General features: G+C 35.0%; 3 protein-coding genes and 1 long non-coding RNA gene across 5 annotated transcripts; 1 reads left to right on the top strand and 3 right to left on the bottom strand.

Annotated features, from left to right (window-relative positions):
* Window positions 1-172: 172 nt before the first annotated feature.
* On the bottom strand, window positions 173-4498 carry ndufs8a (NADH:ubiquinone oxidoreductase core subunit S8a). The gene is made up of 7 exons (XM_073842477.1): window positions 4434-4498; window positions 3599-3655; window positions 3372-3437; window positions 3206-3295; window positions 2960-3132; window positions 2695-2823; window positions 173-989 (listed from the first exon to the last, which is right to left on the bottom strand). The coding sequence occupies exons 2-7, from the start codon at window positions 3639-3641 to the stop codon at window positions 858-860; spliced, it is 633 nt and encodes a 210-aa protein (XP_073698578.1). The 5' UTR covers window positions 3642-3655; window positions 4434-4498; the 3' UTR covers window positions 173-857.
* A 1095-nt stretch (window positions 4499-5593) lies between these two features.
* Window positions 5594-9883, top strand: LOC141336854 (visual pigment-like receptor peropsin). Its single transcript, XM_073842581.1, has 7 exons — window positions 5594-5609; window positions 6331-6470; window positions 7040-7229; window positions 8333-8471; window positions 8549-8713; window positions 9461-9539; window positions 9671-9883. The coding sequence occupies exons 1-7, from the start codon at window positions 5594-5596 to the stop codon at window positions 9881-9883; spliced, it is 942 nt and encodes a 313-aa protein (XP_073698682.1).
* Window positions 9884-10015: 132 nt separating this feature from the next.
* tmem187 (transmembrane protein 187) lies at window positions 10016-11949 on the bottom strand. The gene has a single exon (XM_073842995.1). The coding sequence runs from the start codon at window positions 11861-11863 to the stop codon at window positions 11093-11095; it is 771 nt and encodes a 256-aa protein (XP_073699096.1). The 5' UTR covers window positions 11864-11949; the 3' UTR covers window positions 10016-11092.
* A 442-nt stretch (window positions 11950-12391) lies between these two features.
* Window positions 12392-16013, bottom strand: LOC141337138 (uncharacterized). Of its 2 annotated transcripts, XR_012355735.1 has the most exons (5): window positions 15541-16013; window positions 15314-15361; window positions 15131-15218; window positions 14846-15011; window positions 12392-13675 (listed from the first exon to the last, which is right to left on the bottom strand). It is a non-coding gene; the product is annotated as an uncharacterized lncRNA (long non-coding RNA). The 2 variants fall into 2 exon arrangements; XR_012355734.1 differs by having other exon boundaries at window positions 12392-15011.
* Between the last annotated feature and the right edge of the window lie 4239 nt (window positions 16014-20252).

Raw genomic sequence — 20252 nt, 5'->3', positions numbered from 1 at the left:
TTGTGTCGCACGAAGCAGCAGATTGATTTATATTGGTCTAAGAAAAGGATTTGCCATTCCATTAAAGAGCAAAACAAATATATTAAAACTTATTTAAAAGAAAGAAAATCTTCATCTTCAATTGCACATTATGAATCTATTCAGTTGCAATACAAGAGGCCAGAGACTGTGAAAGATTTGGACAGAGCATTAATTTATTATATACGGTCCACAAGTATTTAGTCTTTGTACAGTTCTCACAAGGACAAATAAAATGTTTTTACCTGTAAGGATATAATGTCTGATAATTTCAACACATATGTCGAAGTGCTTCTGTTTGTTACAACGCTTTCTTCATTTAAATCCACTGATGGTAAAAATATGTAAGGAAGGAGAAAATGGGAAGGATGGATGAACTGCCTCAAAATGAGAATGTAACATTGGCCTCAAAGTAGTGCATCATCCTTGATGGTTTTCATCCTGCCATTAGACACTGTTTATTACAAAACATACCTCAACAGTTGCTGTGTGATGGTGATGCTGTGTTGAAATTTGTCAAAGTCTAAATGACAGCTGTACAGAGAAATGTTTCAATGTGAGGCACCACTTTTAGGCTGCTGTTGTTTACAGACATGAATGTGTGAACTTAAATTTAGACCTGACCATCTATATGTATGCTCACACCTGAAAGAAATCAAAAATTATATGCATCTCCACAAGAAAGTCGGTCCCTGGGCTTTGAAAATGTGCACTCGGCACAACAGCAACTGTCTAAAACCAAATCTTTCATATGCAATTGATACTGTAATTACTAATAAGAGAGCATGGTGAAGAGTATATTGTCACTGTGTTGAGATGAGACAGTCCATGACATTTGTTTATCTGTAGAGATAGTCAGCTTGGATGTTAGCAGCAATCTCAGCCTCCCACTTGTCTCCATTGTTGAGGAGCTTCTCCTTGTTATAAAGTAGCTCCTCGTGAGTTTCTGTGGAGAACTCAAAGTTGGGACCCTAAGAAAAAGACGGACAGGAGAAGGTAGACATTAACTCTAGTAAATCTGGTCATATAAATGGCCGTATGCAAATTTTAAACAAACCTATTTAATTGCCTGCTTATTTTGTACAACATTTGCCTTCTACTGCTGCACAATATCACAACCTTTCTCCAAATAATTTAATGCACATTGTATAATATATACATTAGTATGGAAGCCCATTTCCACCACTGAACTAAAAAAAAGGTTATTGCAACATTTTATCTCACAATTCAGACTTTTTTTCCTTTAGAATTGTGAGATACAAACTTGCAATTCTGAGAAATTAAGTCAGAATTACGTGATATAAACTCACAATTGCAAGTTATAAAGTCAGAATTTTGAGATATAAACTTCCAAATCAGACTTTTTTCCTAAGAATTGTGTGATATAAACTCACAATTTAGAGATATAGTCACAATTCTGAGATACAAACTCACAATTCTGAGAAATTAAGTCAGAATTACGTGATATAAACTCACAATTGCAAGTTATAAAGTCAGAATTTTGAGATATAAACTTCCAAATCAGACTTTTTTCCTAAGAATTGTGTGATATAAACTCACAATTCAGAGAAATATAGTCACAATTCTGAGAAAGTCCCAATTATGAGAAATAGTCACAAATGCGAGATATAAAGTTAGAATTGTGAGATATAAATTTGCAATTCTGAGAACATATCAGTCTTTATTTTCCCCCACAAAATTGGACTTTATTACTCTGGGATTGTGAGTTTATATCACTCATATCTGAGAAAAAAAAAGTCAGAATTGAGTGTTTATATCTTGCAGTTCTGACTTTATAACTTGCAATTGAGTTTACATCATGCAATTCTGAGAAAAAAAGCCAGAATTTAAAGTTTATACCTTGCAATTCTGACTTTATAACTTGCAATTAAGTTTACATCATGCAATTCTGAAAAAAAAAGAAGCCAGAATTGAAAGGTCATATCTAGCAATTCTGACTTTATAACTCACAATTATCACACATCCTTTATTATTATTATTTATTCAGTGGTGGAAATGGACTTCCATACATTAGTTTTCAGAAGTTAGGGGTCAGAAAGTTTTTAAACGAAATCAACGCTTTTATTCATCAAGGATTCATTAAATGAATCAAAAGTGATGGTAAAGACATTTATACTGTAAGAAAAGATTATATTTAAAATAAATGCTATATTTCAAATAAACGCTTTAAAGTAGGATAATAATGTAGATAATAATAATAAGAAGAAGAACAACAACGCCAATGGATACAATAGGTGCCATCGCACCTTCGGTTTTTGGCACCTAATAATAATTATTATCATCATTTAGTCCTTAACAAATAATCATATTATTAATTAGTATATTAATGACTGCTAAAAATATAGCTATGTCATCACAGGAATCATTTTTATTTTATAAAACAGTTGTTTTAAATTGAGATTATATTTCACAACACTACCGCTTTACTGTATTTTGAAAGACATTTTAAAACTTTTGAACTGTACTGTATATTCTATCTCACTATATTCTGTATATTGTACTTTGCTGTATTAACTCCTACAGCTTTAAAAATACATTTTGTAAACTAGAAACCAGTTTGAACACCCCTACTTTAGGCACTTTGTCTGATGACACATTAAATAACCTGTTAAGGGACACAATGAGCAGTTGAAACATGTGTTGCGAGAAGCTTACCTCTACAATAGCATCCACAGGGCAGGCCTCCTGGCAAAAGCCACAGTAGATGCATTTGGTCATGTCTATGTCATAACGTGTTGTTCTTCTGCTGCCATCAGCACGAGGTTCTGCCTCAATTGTGATGGCCTGAGAGACAAAAAATATGATGGTTACCTTTTACATTTGACTCTTATTCACATGTGCAAATTAATACGCCTACATGCAATTACTGCTTGTCATTAGAGATTCATGATATATCAGGATAAACTGAAGGAAAGTGTACCTGGGCTGGACAAATGGCCTCGCAAAGTTTACACGCAATGCACCGCTCCTCTCCAGAGGGGTACCTGCGCAGCGCATGTTCACCACGGAAGCGGGGCGACAGAGGGCCCTTCTCGAATGGGTAGTTGATTGTGGCAGGTTCACGGAAAAGATAGCTCATCGTCATTCCCAAACCTGCATCAACAAAAATATCAGGTGGGACCCTCTCTTTAGAAGTTCAGGATAAAAGTCTCATGTTGTTACTGACCTCTAAACAGCTCTGTCCACAAAAGAGTCTGAGCTGCACGGTCCGTGATGGACTTCATATCTGTGGCTTCTTCCTGATTGTTGACATACTCTGCATATAGAAAAAATGATGATATAAGAAAAAAGGCTTTATACCAGGAGCACATTTTGTATCATGAGATACTTACTTATCCCTGCTCTGTGTGCAGACAGGCTGAGAGGACGTACAAGATTTTGACTGGCCAGGAATGGCCCTAAGAAGTAAACACATGACATAATCACTCATCTGAGAAAGAAGACTTTATTTTGATTACATGTAACGTTATAGACATTAATACATTTCACTGTATTTGTTGCTTTTTTACTCATATACTGCATCAATTCTAATCTATTCTACTGTAATTCATAGACCCACCTGGCCTGGATACGGTGTAGACCGCACGTAATGCCGCAGACATCTCAATGAAGTGCACTGTTAGTGATTGAGACAAAAATGAGCGAGGAAAACTGTTATATATTTTTCTCAGATTACAACATTAAACATTCTTGTGACCATATACTGACAACATTTCGAATTACTTTTCAAAAATAGTCTAATTCAAGATATTCAATAATATCTTTCATTACTTAATATAACTTTAATCTTAATTTAAACTCTATTTGGCAGTTACACAAAAGAGTGCGCCATGATTTACCTCCCCTTACAGAAGGTAAACAAAATCCCCAAACAAGGTTCCTCTGACATCGCGAGCAGCAGCGACAGAAATGTGGTTATTTTGAGCACAACATATTAATTATCAATATTTAATATATAGAAAACACCTAGCACACCTAAAATAATAAAGGAACTGTTTGTCTGGGCAACACAAATACCGTAGGACTGCAGAAAATGGCTGCGACACAAGCTCAAGCATGTCCGTTTTAGCATAATAACGTTACTTATCTTTCCACATTTTTACTATGTAGTTTCTCTAATGTGCATTTACAAATGTATTCTTTGCCTTATTATCGATAACTTATGTTTTATGAGAAGTTAAATGTTGTCCATGCAGTGTTTGTGGCAGCTTAGTCAAAGGCTGATTTCTCAAGGACTTTTTCAATGACTATACTGCTAATATTCGTATAACCTTTATACCAATATTTGCTATTCTGATATTTTATTAATTATGCCGGTTCCACAAAATGCGGTGCATGCTCACTCATAGGATAGACAACGAAAGCAAAGAGTTTAAAAATAAGTTCTCACTCACCGGACACTCGCTATTTGGCCTTCTCAACCAGAACAGCGGACGATTGAGGAAATGCACATGCACAACGCCGGAAGTGAGCGTTTTTCCTCTTACAAAATACAAGACAGAATACATAAAAAACATAAAGAAATAATAAATAAATAAATAAATAAAACACACAAAAATAATTCAAGTAATAAAACCACCATTATTATAAACGTTTCTCTATTAGGCTACATCATAAAATATTTAACACTGTATTTCAGAATTTTACTCTGTAGAGAAATGTAAAATAATTTAAGTAAGTCCGATACAGATTTGGACTTATCTTTGATTTTATTAAAGTCCAATTAAAAATAATAATAATAATAATAATAATAAAATAATGATAATAAATTAAATATATATTCTCCAAGCCTGCATTTATATTCAGAGCACAGCAAAGGAGAACAATTTTTAAATATTTTTATTATTTAAAATAACTGCTTTCTTTTTTAATATATTTAAAAAAATGTTTAATTTATTCTTGTGATCAAAGCTCCATTTTCAGCATCAAGACAGTCTTCGGTGTCACATGATCCTTCAAAATCAATTTAATATGGTGACTTGCAGTTCAAAAAACATATATTATCAATATTATTATTATTACTATTATTATTATTTAAACAGTTGAGTACATTTTTTCATAATTCTTTGATGAATGAAAAATATCAAAAGATCAGCATTTATCTGAAATAATAAGCTTTTGATAATAACATTATACACTATACCATTCAAAAGCTTGAAATCAGAATAATTTTTTGGGGGGGGGGGGGGGGCAGAGGAGTGGGGGTTAATCATTTTATTTAGCAAGGATCCTTTAAATTGATCAGAATATTAGAATGATTTGTGAAGGATCATGTGTCTGGAGTAATGATGCTAAAAATTCAGCTTTGAAATCACAGGAATTAAATACACCTAAAATATACTCAAATAGAAAACATTGATTTTAAATATTTCATAATGTTATTGTTTTTGCTGTACTTTGGATTAAATAAATGCAGGCTTGGTGAGCAAAAGAGACTTAAAAAAACATTTGACTTATATGGTAAAACAAACTAACTAATGAATATTTTAGCCTACTGGATTCTTCAGATATTAATAAGCATTAGTGAGTCTCTCTCTTTTCTCTCTGAAAAGAAATGAAGAGTACTGGAGGTAGGTAGGTTCCCAAATCTAATTCACCAATCATCCTTTTATTCTTAATCAAAACATTGTACCGTTTAGATTTAATTTCTAATATACTCTTTTCAGTATTGTTAAAGCATTGAGAATAACGGTAAACACTATGTAGTAAGGTAATCCTTCAATGTAATATTTTTTTAACTTTCTGACTTATAGTCTTTAAAGTAGTTTATGAGTTCATTGATGTCCCTATCACTATCTGATGGGTTCTAACACATTTTAAAGTGCTAAAATAACTAAACTTTTTTTTTTTTCTAATACAATTGCTCTGTTATAGACATCAGTGCTGTCACTGTGAAAAAAGCTGAATATGTGTTAGATGGTTAAAGCTTAATGAAGCAGGATACGTTTAATTACAGAAAGCTGTGACGTATGTCTCCACGTAATCAGTGTTCAGTGCTCTTTGTATCACATATCCACAAAACAACCAAGTGTGAAGCTTTCCTTTTTCTAATTGCTGGGTTTATCTGTAGGTCTCAGCTTCGGTGACAAAGTAAGTCGATCACGCTTTTTCTCTGTAATGTTCTGTGGAAAAAAAAAAAGATAAATCTGTACTGTTTCATAGACTGACCTGCTCAAGTGACATCATGAAGGTTGATGTATATGTCCAATTTTTTAATTTTAATGCAAAATTGATTCCTGATTCCTAGAAGCTGTGAAATTTGAAAATGAATATTCTTCTTATTCATTTCAGTGAACACTTCAAGTAATATAACAGAGTCAGAGGAGAATTATTGGTCCAAAGTTGAGAAGTCTGTACTCGCTCCCATTCTCACCACTGAGATGGTACTGGGTGTTTTGGGAAATGGATTGGTTTTAATAGTCAAAGTAGTGGTAAGAAAAATACAGAATTTATACATAATATGTGACCCTGGACCACAAAACCAGTCTTAAGTCGCTGGGGTATATTTGTAGTAATAGCCAAAAATACATAGTATGGGTCAAAATTATTGATTTTTCTTTTATGCCAAAAATCATCAGAAAATTAAGTAAAGATCATGTTCCATGAAGATTTTTTGTAAAATTCCTACTGCAAACATATCAAAATGTAATTTTTGATTAGTAATATGCATTGTTAAGAGCTCAATTTGGACAACTTTAAAGGTGATTTTCTCAGTATTTTGATTTTTTTGCACCCTCAGATTCCAGATTTTCAAATAGTTGTATCTCAGCCAAATATCGTCCTATCCTAACAAACCATATATCAATAGAAAACTTATTTATTGAGCTTTCATATGCTGTTTACATCTCAATTTTGTAAAATTTAACCTTATGACTGGTTTTGTGGTCCAGGGTCACATATAGCCTATATGTTGATTTCTAAAGATGCAATCCGTTTTAAAAATGTAATGCCTACCTCATGCCTTTATTTATATGTATTTTTTTTTTTTGCTTTTGTACAGTGTAAAGACCATTTCCAGTGCCTTTACTGGCTGCCATTTTTCAGTCTCACGCTCTCAGATTTCTTCTGCTCTATCCTCATAATCTGTGGCTCCCTCTTAGCTGTGCTGAGTGAAGGTCAGATTTCACCGTGGTGTGAGGTGGTGAGCTTGCTAAAGTTCACCTTCATCACCTCTTCAATTGGAAGCTTAGGTATGGCTATGGCACTGAACAATTGACCTCTATGGGATAGCTTTATGAATACTGCTTTCATTGTAATTAGCACTAAGGAACAATAAATAAACACCCCTTTGTGCACCTGAATGGTTGCAGGAAGGTGTGTTGGCAGGATATTACAACAGCAGAAAAAAGTCCTGCACACTTTTTCAATATTTACTGAAAATGTTTTAGGTAATATTTCTAACAAGTGATTTGTTATTATTATTATTCGGTTGTGTACAATCTGGTTAGCTCTTAAGAAATTCTTTAAACTTGCTTTTAGTTTAAAAGCTGCAGTCCGTAACATTTTGTGTTCAAAATTGTGACCCTGAACCACAAAACCAGACATAAGTAGGCCAAAAATACATTGCATGGGTCAAAATGATCGATTTTTTGTTTATGCCAAAAATCATTAAGATATTAGGTAAAGATCATATGTTTCATGAAAACATTTTGTCAATTTTCTACCGTAAATATATCAAAACCTATTTCTGATTTTTGATTCATTGCTAAGAACTTTATTTGGACAACTTTTAAAGGTGATTTTCTCAATATTTTGATTTTGTTTTTTGCACCAAAACTCCAGATTTTCAAATAGTTGTATCTCGGCCAAATATTGTCCTATCCTAACAAACCATATTAATGAAATCCCTATAAATACTTATAAATTACCTTTATGACTGTTTTTGTGTTCCAGGTCACAGTTTACAAAATTTATATTTTTATATTTAAGCAAGTAAATTATGAATCTATTTTCCAAACCGTGTTTTTGGCTTATCCTGAATCACTACAGTACACCTATAATACGTTTTTATATTCAGACTATTTCAGACTGGTTTTGGTAGGAACTGCTGCGGAGTAGCCCAGAACCTGCGTGATTCGCCATAGACACAAACAGAAAGAAGTAGCTCCGGCTACCGGTTCCTCCGCAAGACGCATGCAGTTCTGTTTATTTACCGCTAGAGCGCCAAAAGTTACGGACTTAGCCTTAATTAAGATGAATTCGAAAACAAACTTATTCTGAGAACTCGTTTGTGTCTTAAAAATTGTCTTTAAAAAAGTTACAATAATACCATTCCTTTCTTCTTTGTCCTCAGCTGTTCTCTGCGTTCAGAGATTTATGGGAATTCCTTCTAAAGGGAAAAAGCTGTCTGTTCTTATGGCGTTGGCATGTGTGACATCGTGGATCACTGGAGCTATATTTGGAGCAGTGCCAGTAGCCTATAAATGGATAAGGTGAGCTATAGAGAAAATGATCAAAGATAGGCTACTCCAAATATGCATCTATATTGTATTCTGCATCCCATATCCAGGTATGATCCAGCAGAAATGCTGTGTGCAGTGTTCTGGGAAAGCAGTTACTCTGACATGCTGGTTTACATCCTCTGTACCTTCTCCATCTCCATGTTCGTCCCATTTCTACTGATTGTCTTCTGCTCCATCCTGACTTGTGCAGGCTTCGGAAAAGACTGTTCCAGGTTTGTAATATTGGAAATGGTAACATTCATATCTGAAGTGATTTGGAGAAAATTTATCATTACATCACTTGCTCACAATAGATCCTTTGCAGTAATAGTGTGCCGTCAGAATCAGAGTTTAAACAGCTGATAAAAACATCAGAGTAATCCACAAGTTATCCACATGACTCCAGCCCATCAATTAATATCTTGCGAAGTGAAAAGTTGTGTGTTTGTGATAAACAAATTCATCATTAAAGCATTTTAACGTACAGGGCAAGGGTGGCTAACCCTGTTTCTGGAGATCTACCTTCCCGCAGAGTTCAGTTTTAACCCTGATCAAACACACCTGTCTGTAATTATCATGTGCTCCTTCAGATCCTAATGGTTCAGTTGTGTTTGATCAGGGTTGGAGCTGAACTCTGCAAGGTATATCCCCAGGGTTGTGCACTTCTGTTCTAGAGAAAAAGTCCATTATTATGGATAGAGGACTCAATTTTACCTAGAAGCAATTGGTCTGAGGTTAAAACCATCTAAATGTATTATTACAAACTCACCGCTTTTGCTTCACAAGATGTCAGTTGATGGACTGGAGTCATGTGGATTACTGTGATGTTTTTATGAGCTGTTTGGACTCTCTTTCTGATGGCACCCATTCACCGCAGAGGATCCATTGGTGAGTAAGTCATGTTAGGAAAAATTCCTAGTCTCTCCCATTTCTCTATTTTCTTTCGATAGTTTATACGTCCACATTTTATCTGTTTGTAGCCAGGGTGACCTGTCCTCTATCACGCCACTGCTGGTGATCTTTTATCTGTTCTGCTATGCTCCATTTGTAGCATCTGAGGTGAGAAAAGTCTGTTAGTGTAAAATCATATTCTCTTTTGTCTGTTTTTTAGGAGTCACTCTTTTAAAGGCTTGATTTGAATGTGTTTTTTTCCATGTTAACAATACTTTTTAATCTTGTTGTTTTACTAGTTGGTTCTTCTTGGAAGGCTTGATCTGACCCCACCCCCTGAATGGTTGCGATCACTATCATCAGTAATGGCGTATCTGGACTGTGGTTTAAACCCCTTTATCTACTGCACCAATAAAGACTTTCGAAAAGCTGTACTCATACTGTTTTGGAACAAAAGGAGATCGACTTTGCCTGATCCAGTGCTGACCAGCATTACAAGACTTGAAACATGAGGATTGTTATTAAGGAAACACTTTGTAATGCATCACATCATGATTTTATTTGGAACAAATGTCTTGTGACTGGACACGTGCTGAAGTATAAATATTTGCAGGCAGCTGTTAATAATAAATCTGATAAAGATGTATTTGCAAGTTTTGTTTTAATGCATCAAGTTAAGGCATATATAGTAGACTATTAATATTTATATTGTGCATTTACAATCATTTGTTATTTGTCTTCAACTTGAACACACAAAATATAGTGATTTGATATTATAATACTGTTTTTTTGGTGATGAAATCTAAATATTTGACATACACTACCAGTCAATTGTTTTTGGACAGTAAGATTTTTAATGTTTAAAAAATGTCTGAACCAAAATACAGAAAAAAAATACAATTTTAAAATATTTTAATATATTTTATATTTTAATATATTTTAAAATGTAATTTGTTCGTGTGATTTCAAAGCTGAGAAACGATAATAAAAGTACAAATAAAAGTATTAATTTTATACTTTCTCTTCCAAAACAAAAATACTGACTCTCCAAGATTTTGAATGGTATAGTGTCTAATGTCACAAAAGCTTTTGTATTTCAGATAAATGCTGATCTTTGTATCTTTCTATTCATCAAAGAATCCTGAAAAAAAGCAACTCAGCAGTTTTAAATATTGATAATAATAATAATAAATGTTTCTTGAACAGCAGCAATGATTTCTAAAGAATCCTGTGACACTGAAGACTAGAATAATGATGCTGTAATTTAAGCTTTGAACATAGGAATACATTACATTTTAAAATATATTCAAATAGAAAGCAGTTATTTTAAATACAAAAAAAATATTTCACAATATTACTGCTGGCTTAGTGAGTTTTAAACACTTCTGTTTACTGTCCAAAAAAATGTTGACTGGTAGTGTAAATAACATGTTTGCTCCCTCAAAGGCAACAGGTTTCCTGAAAAATCAATTAATTGCAAAATTAATTTCTAGCACTGTTCTGAAAACAGATGACTAAATGACTAAAACATTATGAAACCATAAGAACATATCATTCAGTTTGTGATTTTACAAACTCTTTCATCACATTAATCATTAGACATTCGCATATTCTTTACAAGTCAGCAACATGATACTGTTTTCACATGTAATGTTCATTGTCTTATTGTTCACATGTATTGTGTTAACAGTACGTACTTATTAAATGTCATGTATGAGCATTTATGAAGAGCGCTTGTGTGCATTTTCACTAAGGCGAGTGAGAAAACAAAAACTGTAATGAAACTGTAGAATGTCACAAACTTTGGACCAGAAATGTCCAGTAAGACTTTGAAACACCCAGTACTCCGCTAGAGAATGGTCTAAAATCTTCAGAACCACGAAACCAGTGCAAGAGAGCAGGGCCAAGCAAAGGTAGCGCATGGACGCCGCATCTCCGTGTCCCATCTGCGCTCGGACGCCTTTAAACACGGCAAAGGCGATGTGACAACACAGGGCTACTTCAAACCCTCGGTCGTGAAAAAGCGCCAGTCCATAGCTGAGGATAGAGCACGACTCGACCATTAAGGCGTAACGGGGAGACCAGCCTTTCTCAATAACATTACACCACACCGGCACCCACGCAAAAATAGGTAAGGTGAACCACTGGTCCAAAACAGAGGGCGCACGCCGCAAGGTGGCCAAGCGGACCCACTGCACCGGTCCATACGCGACTGCCATTAGCGCGAACACATCTTTGTTGTAAGCGGCTGCACGGGTGTTTTTCTTGTCTGACATAGGTTGCGAGATCCAGTAGATACCCAATAATATATATCCCAAGTTTATCAGACAGTTAAACGGCATGGCCAAGAAAGCAGGAAGGTCGTCGACTTTCTTTTCCGCATAGTGATCATACGTGACATCCACCAAAACTTGGTCAAAAATGTGAGTGTTTGCAAGCGCAATGCAAAGCAGGAAGGGTACGAGAACGTGGACGACCGCTGACATGGTCATTTTTAAATAAAAGCGATGCAATCCGACTCAAAACGACAGTAGCAAAACACGTGGAATATTGTGTACAAAATACAAAACACTGGTTGGCTTCCGCAATCTAAATCACGTGATGGCAACTGTAGCCTTTCATTGGTTGCGACCGGTTGCGACAGTGGGTGTGGAATCTTCTGAAATGGCATACAGACATTCTGCTCATACTAGTTTTGTAGAATGCAGTATGAAGGCTATGTGTACAGTAAACAGGTTTCCCATATATGGAATAGCCCAGGGAATAGCCCAGGGTTGCAAAACCTTAAGGCTTACAGTAAGTCGCTTACTGGAAAACTACATGGTATGTGTGCTGGAGCTGTGTTGGAATGAAACTCTGCAAGGCTTGTGGGCCTCCAGGAAGTTTGACACTCCTGGAATATACATTAATATGCAACATGTAGAATAGCACACTGCATGGAATACTGTATCTCACAATGCAGTGTTACTGTGTATTCATCTATAGTTTGACTGGAAAAGAAAAGAAAAGAAAAACAAATATGGATTAAAATGTATTTATTTTTTATATAATTTAATCACAGTTTTTGTTAAAAGGCTGAAGATATGAAGAAGACTATATAAAACTGGATAAATAAATAAACGAATAAAAGATTATAAAAATATTTTTAAAAGTACAATAAATATACATTTTTGGTCACTCCAAAATATTTTAATGGGGTAGAAAAAAAGTACGAAATATTTATAAAAACCCTTCAATCATAATCATACAGTGTCTTGCGGAAGTATTCATACAGCTTTTTTCAAGTTTTGTTATTTTGCTGCCTTATGTTAAACTGTTCCATGCACCGTAATGACAAAGAATTGTCACAACTTCATAAATGTATTAAAAATAAAAATAAAAACTGAAATAAGTACATTGCACAAGTATTTATACCCAGTACTCAATACTTACCTGAAACACCTTTACAGCCTTAAGTCTTTTTGGGTATGATGCAACAAGATTTACACATCAACATTTGGCAATTATCTGCTATTCTTTGCCAAACATCTTCACCTCTCAAGCTCTGTCAGCTTGAATTGAGTCTGGCAGACATTTTCAGGTTTCTCCAGACATGTTTAATTGGGTTCAAGCCCAGGCTGTGGCTAAGGACATTCACAGAGTTGTCTATTAGCCACTCTTGCTGTGTGCTTAGGGTCAGTGCCCTGTTGAAAGGTAAACCTTCTTCCCAGTCTGAGGTTCATCAGACTACATAATCTTGTTTCTCACAATCTGAGAGCTCTTTAGGTGCTTTGTTGCAAATCCCAAGTGTGTTGTCATGTGTCTTCACTGAGGAGAGAATTCTGTCCGCTTCTGTCAACCTTTAATGCAGCAGATTTTTTCTGAATTCTTGCCCTTGATGTGTGGCTTGATGCAATCCTGTCTCTGAGCTCTACAGTTTTTTTTTTACCTCTGGGTTTGATTTTTGCTCTGATATACATTTTCAGCTGTTAGACCTTTTATTAAGATGTGTGTGCCTTTCCAAATCATACCCATTCAATTGAATTTTGCCACAGGTTAACTTCACTCGAAGTGTAGTAACATCTACAAGCAATATGAATGCTCCTGTGCTAAATTTCAACTGTCCCAGATAAGGGTATGAATACTTATGCAGTTTAATTATTTAAGTTTTTAGTTTTTTAATACATTTGCAAAGATGTTAAAAAACTTTTTTTTTTTAGAATGTAGTCCAAAGATTAGGCGGAAAGTCCCAGAAGAAGAATTTTTCCAACATTCCTGTTTGTCAAGTTTGCCTGACCACTGCGTTTACTTCTAGCTGGTCAGTCCTGCAACGACAAAAGTATTCTTTGGTATTTCTAGTCTTGAATTCTCTAGGATTTTTTTTTTCATGAAGAGATGTTTACTGTTTACATGCAGACTGTACAGTAAATACTGGCATCTACTGAGTTAAATGCTTAAGTCTTTGAAAAATAACATAGCACATTCACGCCTATACCTGTAGGCAGGTATACGTTACAGTTTCCCTGCCTCTGTGTATTACATTCAGCTGCACATTTTGAAATATATCAACACTTTAATGAAAATCTATTTAATGATATGAATACCTTATAGCAAAGGCATTTAATGTAGGCCTAGATATATTAATGCAAAAATACATTCAAGAACTTTAACAGGCTATATAGGTGAAGGAGGTGGATACTGAGATTTAGAAAACAGGTTTTGTCAGTACAGAAATGCTAGACTATAAAAGGAAGATAAATGCCTGAGAAGGCAGTGACTGAGAGAGGAAGACACAGGAACAAGGTGCTTCACTCAAGGTGCTATCGATCGGTTTGAAGAAAAGAAACAATAAGGTTTGATACACTACAAACTGACAAAGTAATGGATTTGACTTGAAGGATAAATGTAAAGGACCTGTAAAGGATGAATGAAATGAGAGACTATGGAGGAACAAACAGCAAAGGTATGAAAAATCGATACTAGATAAGATTCCTTTGCAAAAACGCATTTAGGCTTTTAAAGAGCACAAAAAGATCAACTATGGTAAGATTTGTATGATCACAGAGTAAATGGTATGCCACTAGTATATTGGAAACTCTGCTAAATACAATGTTTTTGAACTGTTTACTGAACTGTTGCACTCTTCTCCTTGATTTATTATAATAACTTTTGGCAGTCTATAGTAGTCCAAATGTTTTTCCTGGTCCGACCGATTAGTACAGCCCAAAACATGACAATAATTGTGAAATGACTGTGAAAATTTGTGATGCATCGATTTATTTCCCCAGCCCTATTAAAAAGGTAAATAGTGCCATTAATTCATTTTATAAGAACACAATATGTTTCTTTTCATGCAGAGCAATGAAAGTAATGGTCTGCAGAATGATATCCCACTACTGCAATCTATGCTGGCGAAACTTAGTCTAAAACACAAAAATCCCAAAACTGACAAAGTTAAATTAAATCAAAATACGGCCTGTAAAAGTGTGTTTTACCATTCTCTGGAGTCTGAAGAAAGTATTACCAATGAAGAAGACAGGAAAGCTAGCACAGTTACATCTTCTGAAACAGAAGATGGAAATGAAGATGTTGAAGAGGTCATGGAGCTTCCAGATGTGTTTCCTAAATGGGAGAGGAGGCATTTTCTCCCAGTCTCTTTGTCTGTAGAAACAAAGGTGGCAGAATTAAGTCGGCAGCGAAGTGAAAGTGTGGACAAACAGAATAAAGAGACTAGCGTTAAAGAGCACATGGCTGAAGAAGATTCTCCACACACATCTTACCTCTCCGTGTCCCCAGATAAAGCTGATTCTGCACAGGTGGGCTTTAAGCAAGAACCACTAGATGAAGCTTGCGGTGGTCCATCAAAACCTGTCAGTATGGATATGAACAGGGTTGTAACTCATCAAACTGCTGTGAACCTTCCAAGCAAGACAACAAGGTCTGCTTCAGATCCAGTAACCCACCCTCCTCCTAAGGAAGAGAGACCCCTCTCAGCTCCAAGTATTTCAAACCTACGGGAATATGAAAAGTATCAAGATTTTGCAAATGCAATGCCAGCAAAAAGCTTAAGCAAAGCTGCTAAGATTTTTGGACAGGAGGATTCAGGCATGAGTACTGGGGATGTGGAACATGACAATTCGATGACCAAAACGCAAAAGAAAGGAGTGAAAAACAAAATGAAGATTCTTACTCAGAAACTGATAGTAAGGCTAAGAGAGAAACATGATTTTGAGCCCTCTAGCAGCAAGAGCACCCAAGACAGCGTGGAAGAAGAAAGACAAAACACATGTTTACTTCCTCATTCTTCTAAGGTATGACAGATCTCTTACACTAAGAATGAACTTTAATCAATGTTGTAGCTTATAAATAACTTTTGTTCAAACCTTGCAGCATAATTCCATAAAAATGGAAGCCGAAGATCCAGAGATTCCACCACCACTTCCACCGAAAAGGGGGAAGTATGTTGTCTTAGACAGGTGGGATATGCTAAACATATTTAATTTTCTAACCATCATTGTTATTTTAGAATTGTTTATGTACTGTTATAGTATTTAATGATAATTTGAATTCACTTTCTTATTTTTAATTGTCATTTTAATTTTAGCTTACATTTTACTAAGTTTATGCTTTTGTAATTTCTCTTTAAAATATTGGTAGCAGTTAATTTTACAGTCCTGTTCCACAAGTACATACTATGTACTTATTATAGTGGTTACATAACTGGGTAATATATATATATATATATATATATATATATATATATATATATATATTTGAAATGGTGTTACTTTAGATTTTTTGTTTACTTTTTCCTCTTATATTTGTTAAATTTTATTTCAAATTCATTTCAATTAACTAAAACGATTTTGAATAGTTTTCAGTTTAGTTAGTGATGACAACTAGGGCTGTCATTAACAATTTTTTTGGTAATCGAGTAATTGGTTGATTATTCTAATGATTAATCGAGTATTTAGATCATTATAATAATAAGGTAAAACTTTACAATAAGGTTCATTAGTTAAACATTAGTTAATACATTAACTAACATAAACTAACCATGAGCAATACATTTGTTACTGTATTTACTAATCTTTATTAACATTAGTTAACGGAAATACAGTTGTTCATTGTTTGTTCATGTTAGTTCACACTGCATTAACTAATGTTAACAAAATTTTAATAATGTATTAGTAAATGTTGAAATTAACATTAACAAAGATTAATAAATGCTGTAGAAGTGCAGTTCCTTATTAGTTCATGTCAACTAATGTGGTTAACTAATGTTGACTATTAAACCTTATTGTAAAGTGTTACCAATAATTTTTTAAGGTAATAAAAATAGACCAAGCAAACAATAGCCTTTAAAATGACACAAAATACAAATATAATAGCAATCAGGTAATAATAATCGGTTCAAATGAAGTATCAAAATCAAGTTAACATATGGTTTAATTGAACAAAAAGAAAGTACATCATATATTATAAACAATATAACATGCATTATGCATTATAACAAATGACTGCAAAGGGGGCCAACTGCCTGGCAATTGTTTTTACACTTTACTGCATGATCTAACATTTAATTAAAATGCCCACTTAATTTTTAATATTTTTGTCCATTTCCCTATGACAGAAATGCTACAGCCAATGCTAATTTCTTGAATATGTGGATATCAAAACGTGTTCATGATGAACAGTTAGCACATTGAGAAAGACAGTGATGTATTCTTCTGTGTTGGCATTGGTTTATAAATTATTTGTGTTATTTGCCAAATCTGATAAAATGGCACATGTTGTATTCCTGGATTAATGGTATTATAAACCCTAACTTGCAGCAATATGCAGAGATAGAGTTTAAGATGCTCCACACATCAGTGTTGCCAAGTCTTTGGTTTTCCTGCGAAATTGGGCTACTATAACACTGTTGCTGCGGGTTGCTTTTCATGCCTGTGGGTTGAACAACCCTACTGTGGGACCCTTTCCAAAACGTAATTGGGCTAGTTTTGGGCTGTAACAGAGGGTTTTGTTGTGAAAACCTGGCAACCCTGCCACACATGTAAATGATAACAGTTTGTGTAGAGCAGCATTTACTGTGAACTGAGTCGCTCTGAGAGCCACGTAACCTACATGTACAGTCAAGCCTGAAATTATTCATACTCCTGGCCAATTCTGACTTAAAGTTACTTTTATTTAACCAGCAAGTTTTTTTTTATTTAGAAATGACACAGATGTTTCCCAGAAGATAATAAGACGATGTACAAGAAGCTTCATTGTGGAAAAAAATATTACTAATTTTTTCATTTGACACAAAAAGTGGCATGTCCAAAATTATTCATACCCTTCTCAATAATCAATAGAAAAGCCTTCATTGGCTATTACAGCTATCAAATGCTTCCTATAATTGCTGACCAGCTTTCATCTTTAGTGATGAGCTCCAACTCTTTCAGGTTGGAGGGGCTCCTTGCCATCGCCCTGATCTTAAGGTCCCTCCAAAGATTCTTAATTGGATTTAAGTCTGGACTCTGGCTGGGACACTACAAAACATTAATGTGTTTGTCTGTTAACCATTTCTTCACCACTTTTGCTGTGTTTTTGGGCCGTGGTCATGCTGAAATGTCCACTGGTGCCCAAGGCCAAGTTTCTCTGCAGACTGCCTGATGTTGTTGTTGAGAATTTGATGTATTGCTCCTTTGTCATGGTGCCGTTTACTGTGATTAGGTTCCCTGGTCCACCGGCTGAAAAACAACCCCCAAACATTAGGTTTCCACCACCATGTTTGACAGTGGGGATGGTGTTTTTAGGGTTGAAGGCTTCTCCTTAAGCAGTCTTCTTCTTTGTCCAGATGAGCATTTGCAAAGGCCAAGCAGGCTTTCTTATCTGGAGAAGTGGTGTCCTCCTTGGTCTGCGTCCGTTGGACTGTCTGCCTTGAGATGATGCAACCAGCAGAGCCCAGATTCTTCAGGATGGCCTTGGTGGTGATCCTTGGATTCTTTTTTACCTCTCTCACTATCCTCCTGGCCAGCACAGTTGTCACTTTTGGCGGAACATCTTGTATTTTTTAATAATACTTTGCACTGTAGCCACTGGAACTTCGAAACATTTAGATATAGTCTTATAGCCCTTCCCTGACTTGTGAGCAGCCACAATGCATAGCCGCAGGTCCTCAGTGAGCTCCTTTGTCTTAGCCATGATTGTCCACAAACCAACAGCAGAGTGCTTCTATTTTTTACTCGTTGATTTGATTAAAACAGCTGTTCCCAATAAATCAGGGTAATTAGGATGCTTTAGAACAGCTTGGACTATTTGGAATGGTATAGAACTTTGGATTTTCCCATAGACTGTGACAGTTTGCAAAGGGTATGAATAATTTTGGACATGCCACTTTTTGTTCAAATGTAAATAAAAGCTGAGAATATGCACTTTTATTAAAAACCGTTTTCTATTTAAAGCTTGGGTAACACTTTATTTGAAGATCCAATTCTCACTGTTAACTAACTGCTTATTAACATGCATTTTACTAGCATATTGGTTGTTTACTAGTACTTATTAAGCACATATTATGCCTTATTCTGCATGGCCATATTTTAGATCCTTTAAATTCTACCCCATACCTAAACTTAACAACTACCTTACCAACTAATAATAAGCAGCAAATTAGGAGTTTATTACGGGAAAACTCACATATTCATTGATAGTAAGTATTTGTTTACTATTCTAAAGTGTTACCGAAACTACAAAATATACTTCCTTGATTGTAGCATTACCCAGTCAACCTATTTATAACTCAAAGCTCTTATTTCTAGTTCTGTGACATTCCTTTTATCTGAAGTGATGGAACAAATCAAACCCACACATGCACGTTGTAGTGGAGATCTGTTGGTGCTTTAATGCTGCATGTTAGTCCGCATAAAATGACTCCTAAACAAGGAAAACCAGTTAAAGTGAAAGGTGATGATCTGTCAAAGAGTTAATATGTAGCCTCTAGTGATATTTCGTGTTGCACTCTAAGTTCATTGTTAATTAAAATCACTGTATCATACTCTGAGGGGAAAACAAAGGTATGAATTTACAAATGCTACATTTAAGGATTAAAATGTCTGCAGTTTGCACTGGTTAAAGCTATTAAAATAAAAACATCCAACCTATGTGTTTCGAGTTGAAATTAATCTAATATTTCTCGTCTTTCTGAGCAGAAGATTTACCTTAAGAGACTTCAAACTCAATCTTGAGCCAATCAACTTAATGGAGGAAATATTCACTGGAAGCGAATGGCTCAGTTACCTGCCCAGCAAAGAAAGTACAAGTGAGAAAGACACTAGTGATCAATCAATGACAAATGAGGTTCTCCAAACAGAAAAGAATATTCAGATCAAAGTTCCTCTACCGACACTTGAAGAGGACCAGTCAGAGGACATAAAGGACAATCAAGACAGCGTTGGTGATCCTCAAGAGCACAATGTAGCAAAAGCGAACAGTGACTTGGATGTAAAATCAGTGGAACAGGATGCAAACATATTTGCTATACCTAAGACACTGCTAACACATAATGCAATAAAAAGGCCTGGGATAGAGTGTGAGTCAAACAAATCAGATGACATCTATGACAGTGTGGACCTGTATATTATTCCTAAAAATGATTTACCAGCAAAGAAAAGAAAGGCATCAGATGCTCCGCTGGACTTTTCAGCAGTCAAGGTGGGGAATAGAACTAGATTATGTTAATATGTGAAAGAATGTTAATCATTTAGCTATATTTTAACTATAACTTAATGAATAAATGTAAAAAATTACCAAAAAATTTCTCTCTCAGTCATTTGCTTTGCTTGACAACTCTGCCCTCAAGAGTCGAATTCGTCTTAGCAAAAAGAGATCCCACCGACCACCCAAAAAGCACAAAAAAGG

The sequence above is a fragment of the Garra rufa genome, chromosome 6 (genome assembly GCF_049309525.1).
Source record: "Garra rufa chromosome 6, GarRuf1.0, whole genome shotgun sequence".
Classification (NCBI taxonomy): Eukaryota; Metazoa; Chordata; class Actinopteri; order Cypriniformes; family Cyprinidae; genus Garra; species Garra rufa.
This window is presented reverse-complemented; position numbering and strand designations above follow the sequence as displayed.

What these genes read in the sequence shown, in the direction of transcription:
- LOC141336854 (XM_073842581.1), top strand. An exon ending in TTTTAATAGTCAAAGTAGTG is followed by an intron (nt 6,471 to 7,039) that starts GTAAGAAAAATA and finishes GCTTTTGTACAG; the next exon opens with TGTAAAGACCATTTCCAGTG. An exon ending in TTCGGAAAAGACTGTTCCAG is followed by an intron (nt 8,714 to 9,460) that starts GTTTGTAATATT and finishes ATCTGTTTGTAG; the next exon opens with CCAGGGTGACCTGTCCTCTA.
- tmem187 (XM_073842995.1), bottom strand. Translation starts at nt 11,863, where the DNA reads ATGACCATGTCAGCGGTCGTCCACGTTCTCGTACCCTTCCTGCTTTGC.
- ndufs8a (XM_073842477.1), bottom strand. Translation starts at nt 3,641, where the DNA reads ATGTCTGCGGCATTACGTGCGGTCTACACCGTATCCAGGCCAG. An exon ending in AGGCCATTTGTCCAGCCCAG is followed by an intron (nt 2,824 to 2,959) that starts GTACACTTTCCT and finishes TTTGTCTCTCAG; the next exon opens with GCCATCACAATTGAGGCAGA. An exon ending in CTGTGGATGCTATTGTAGAG is followed by an intron (nt 990 to 2,694) that starts GTAAGCTTCTCG and finishes TCTTTTTCTTAG; the next exon opens with GGTCCCAACTTTGAGTTCTC.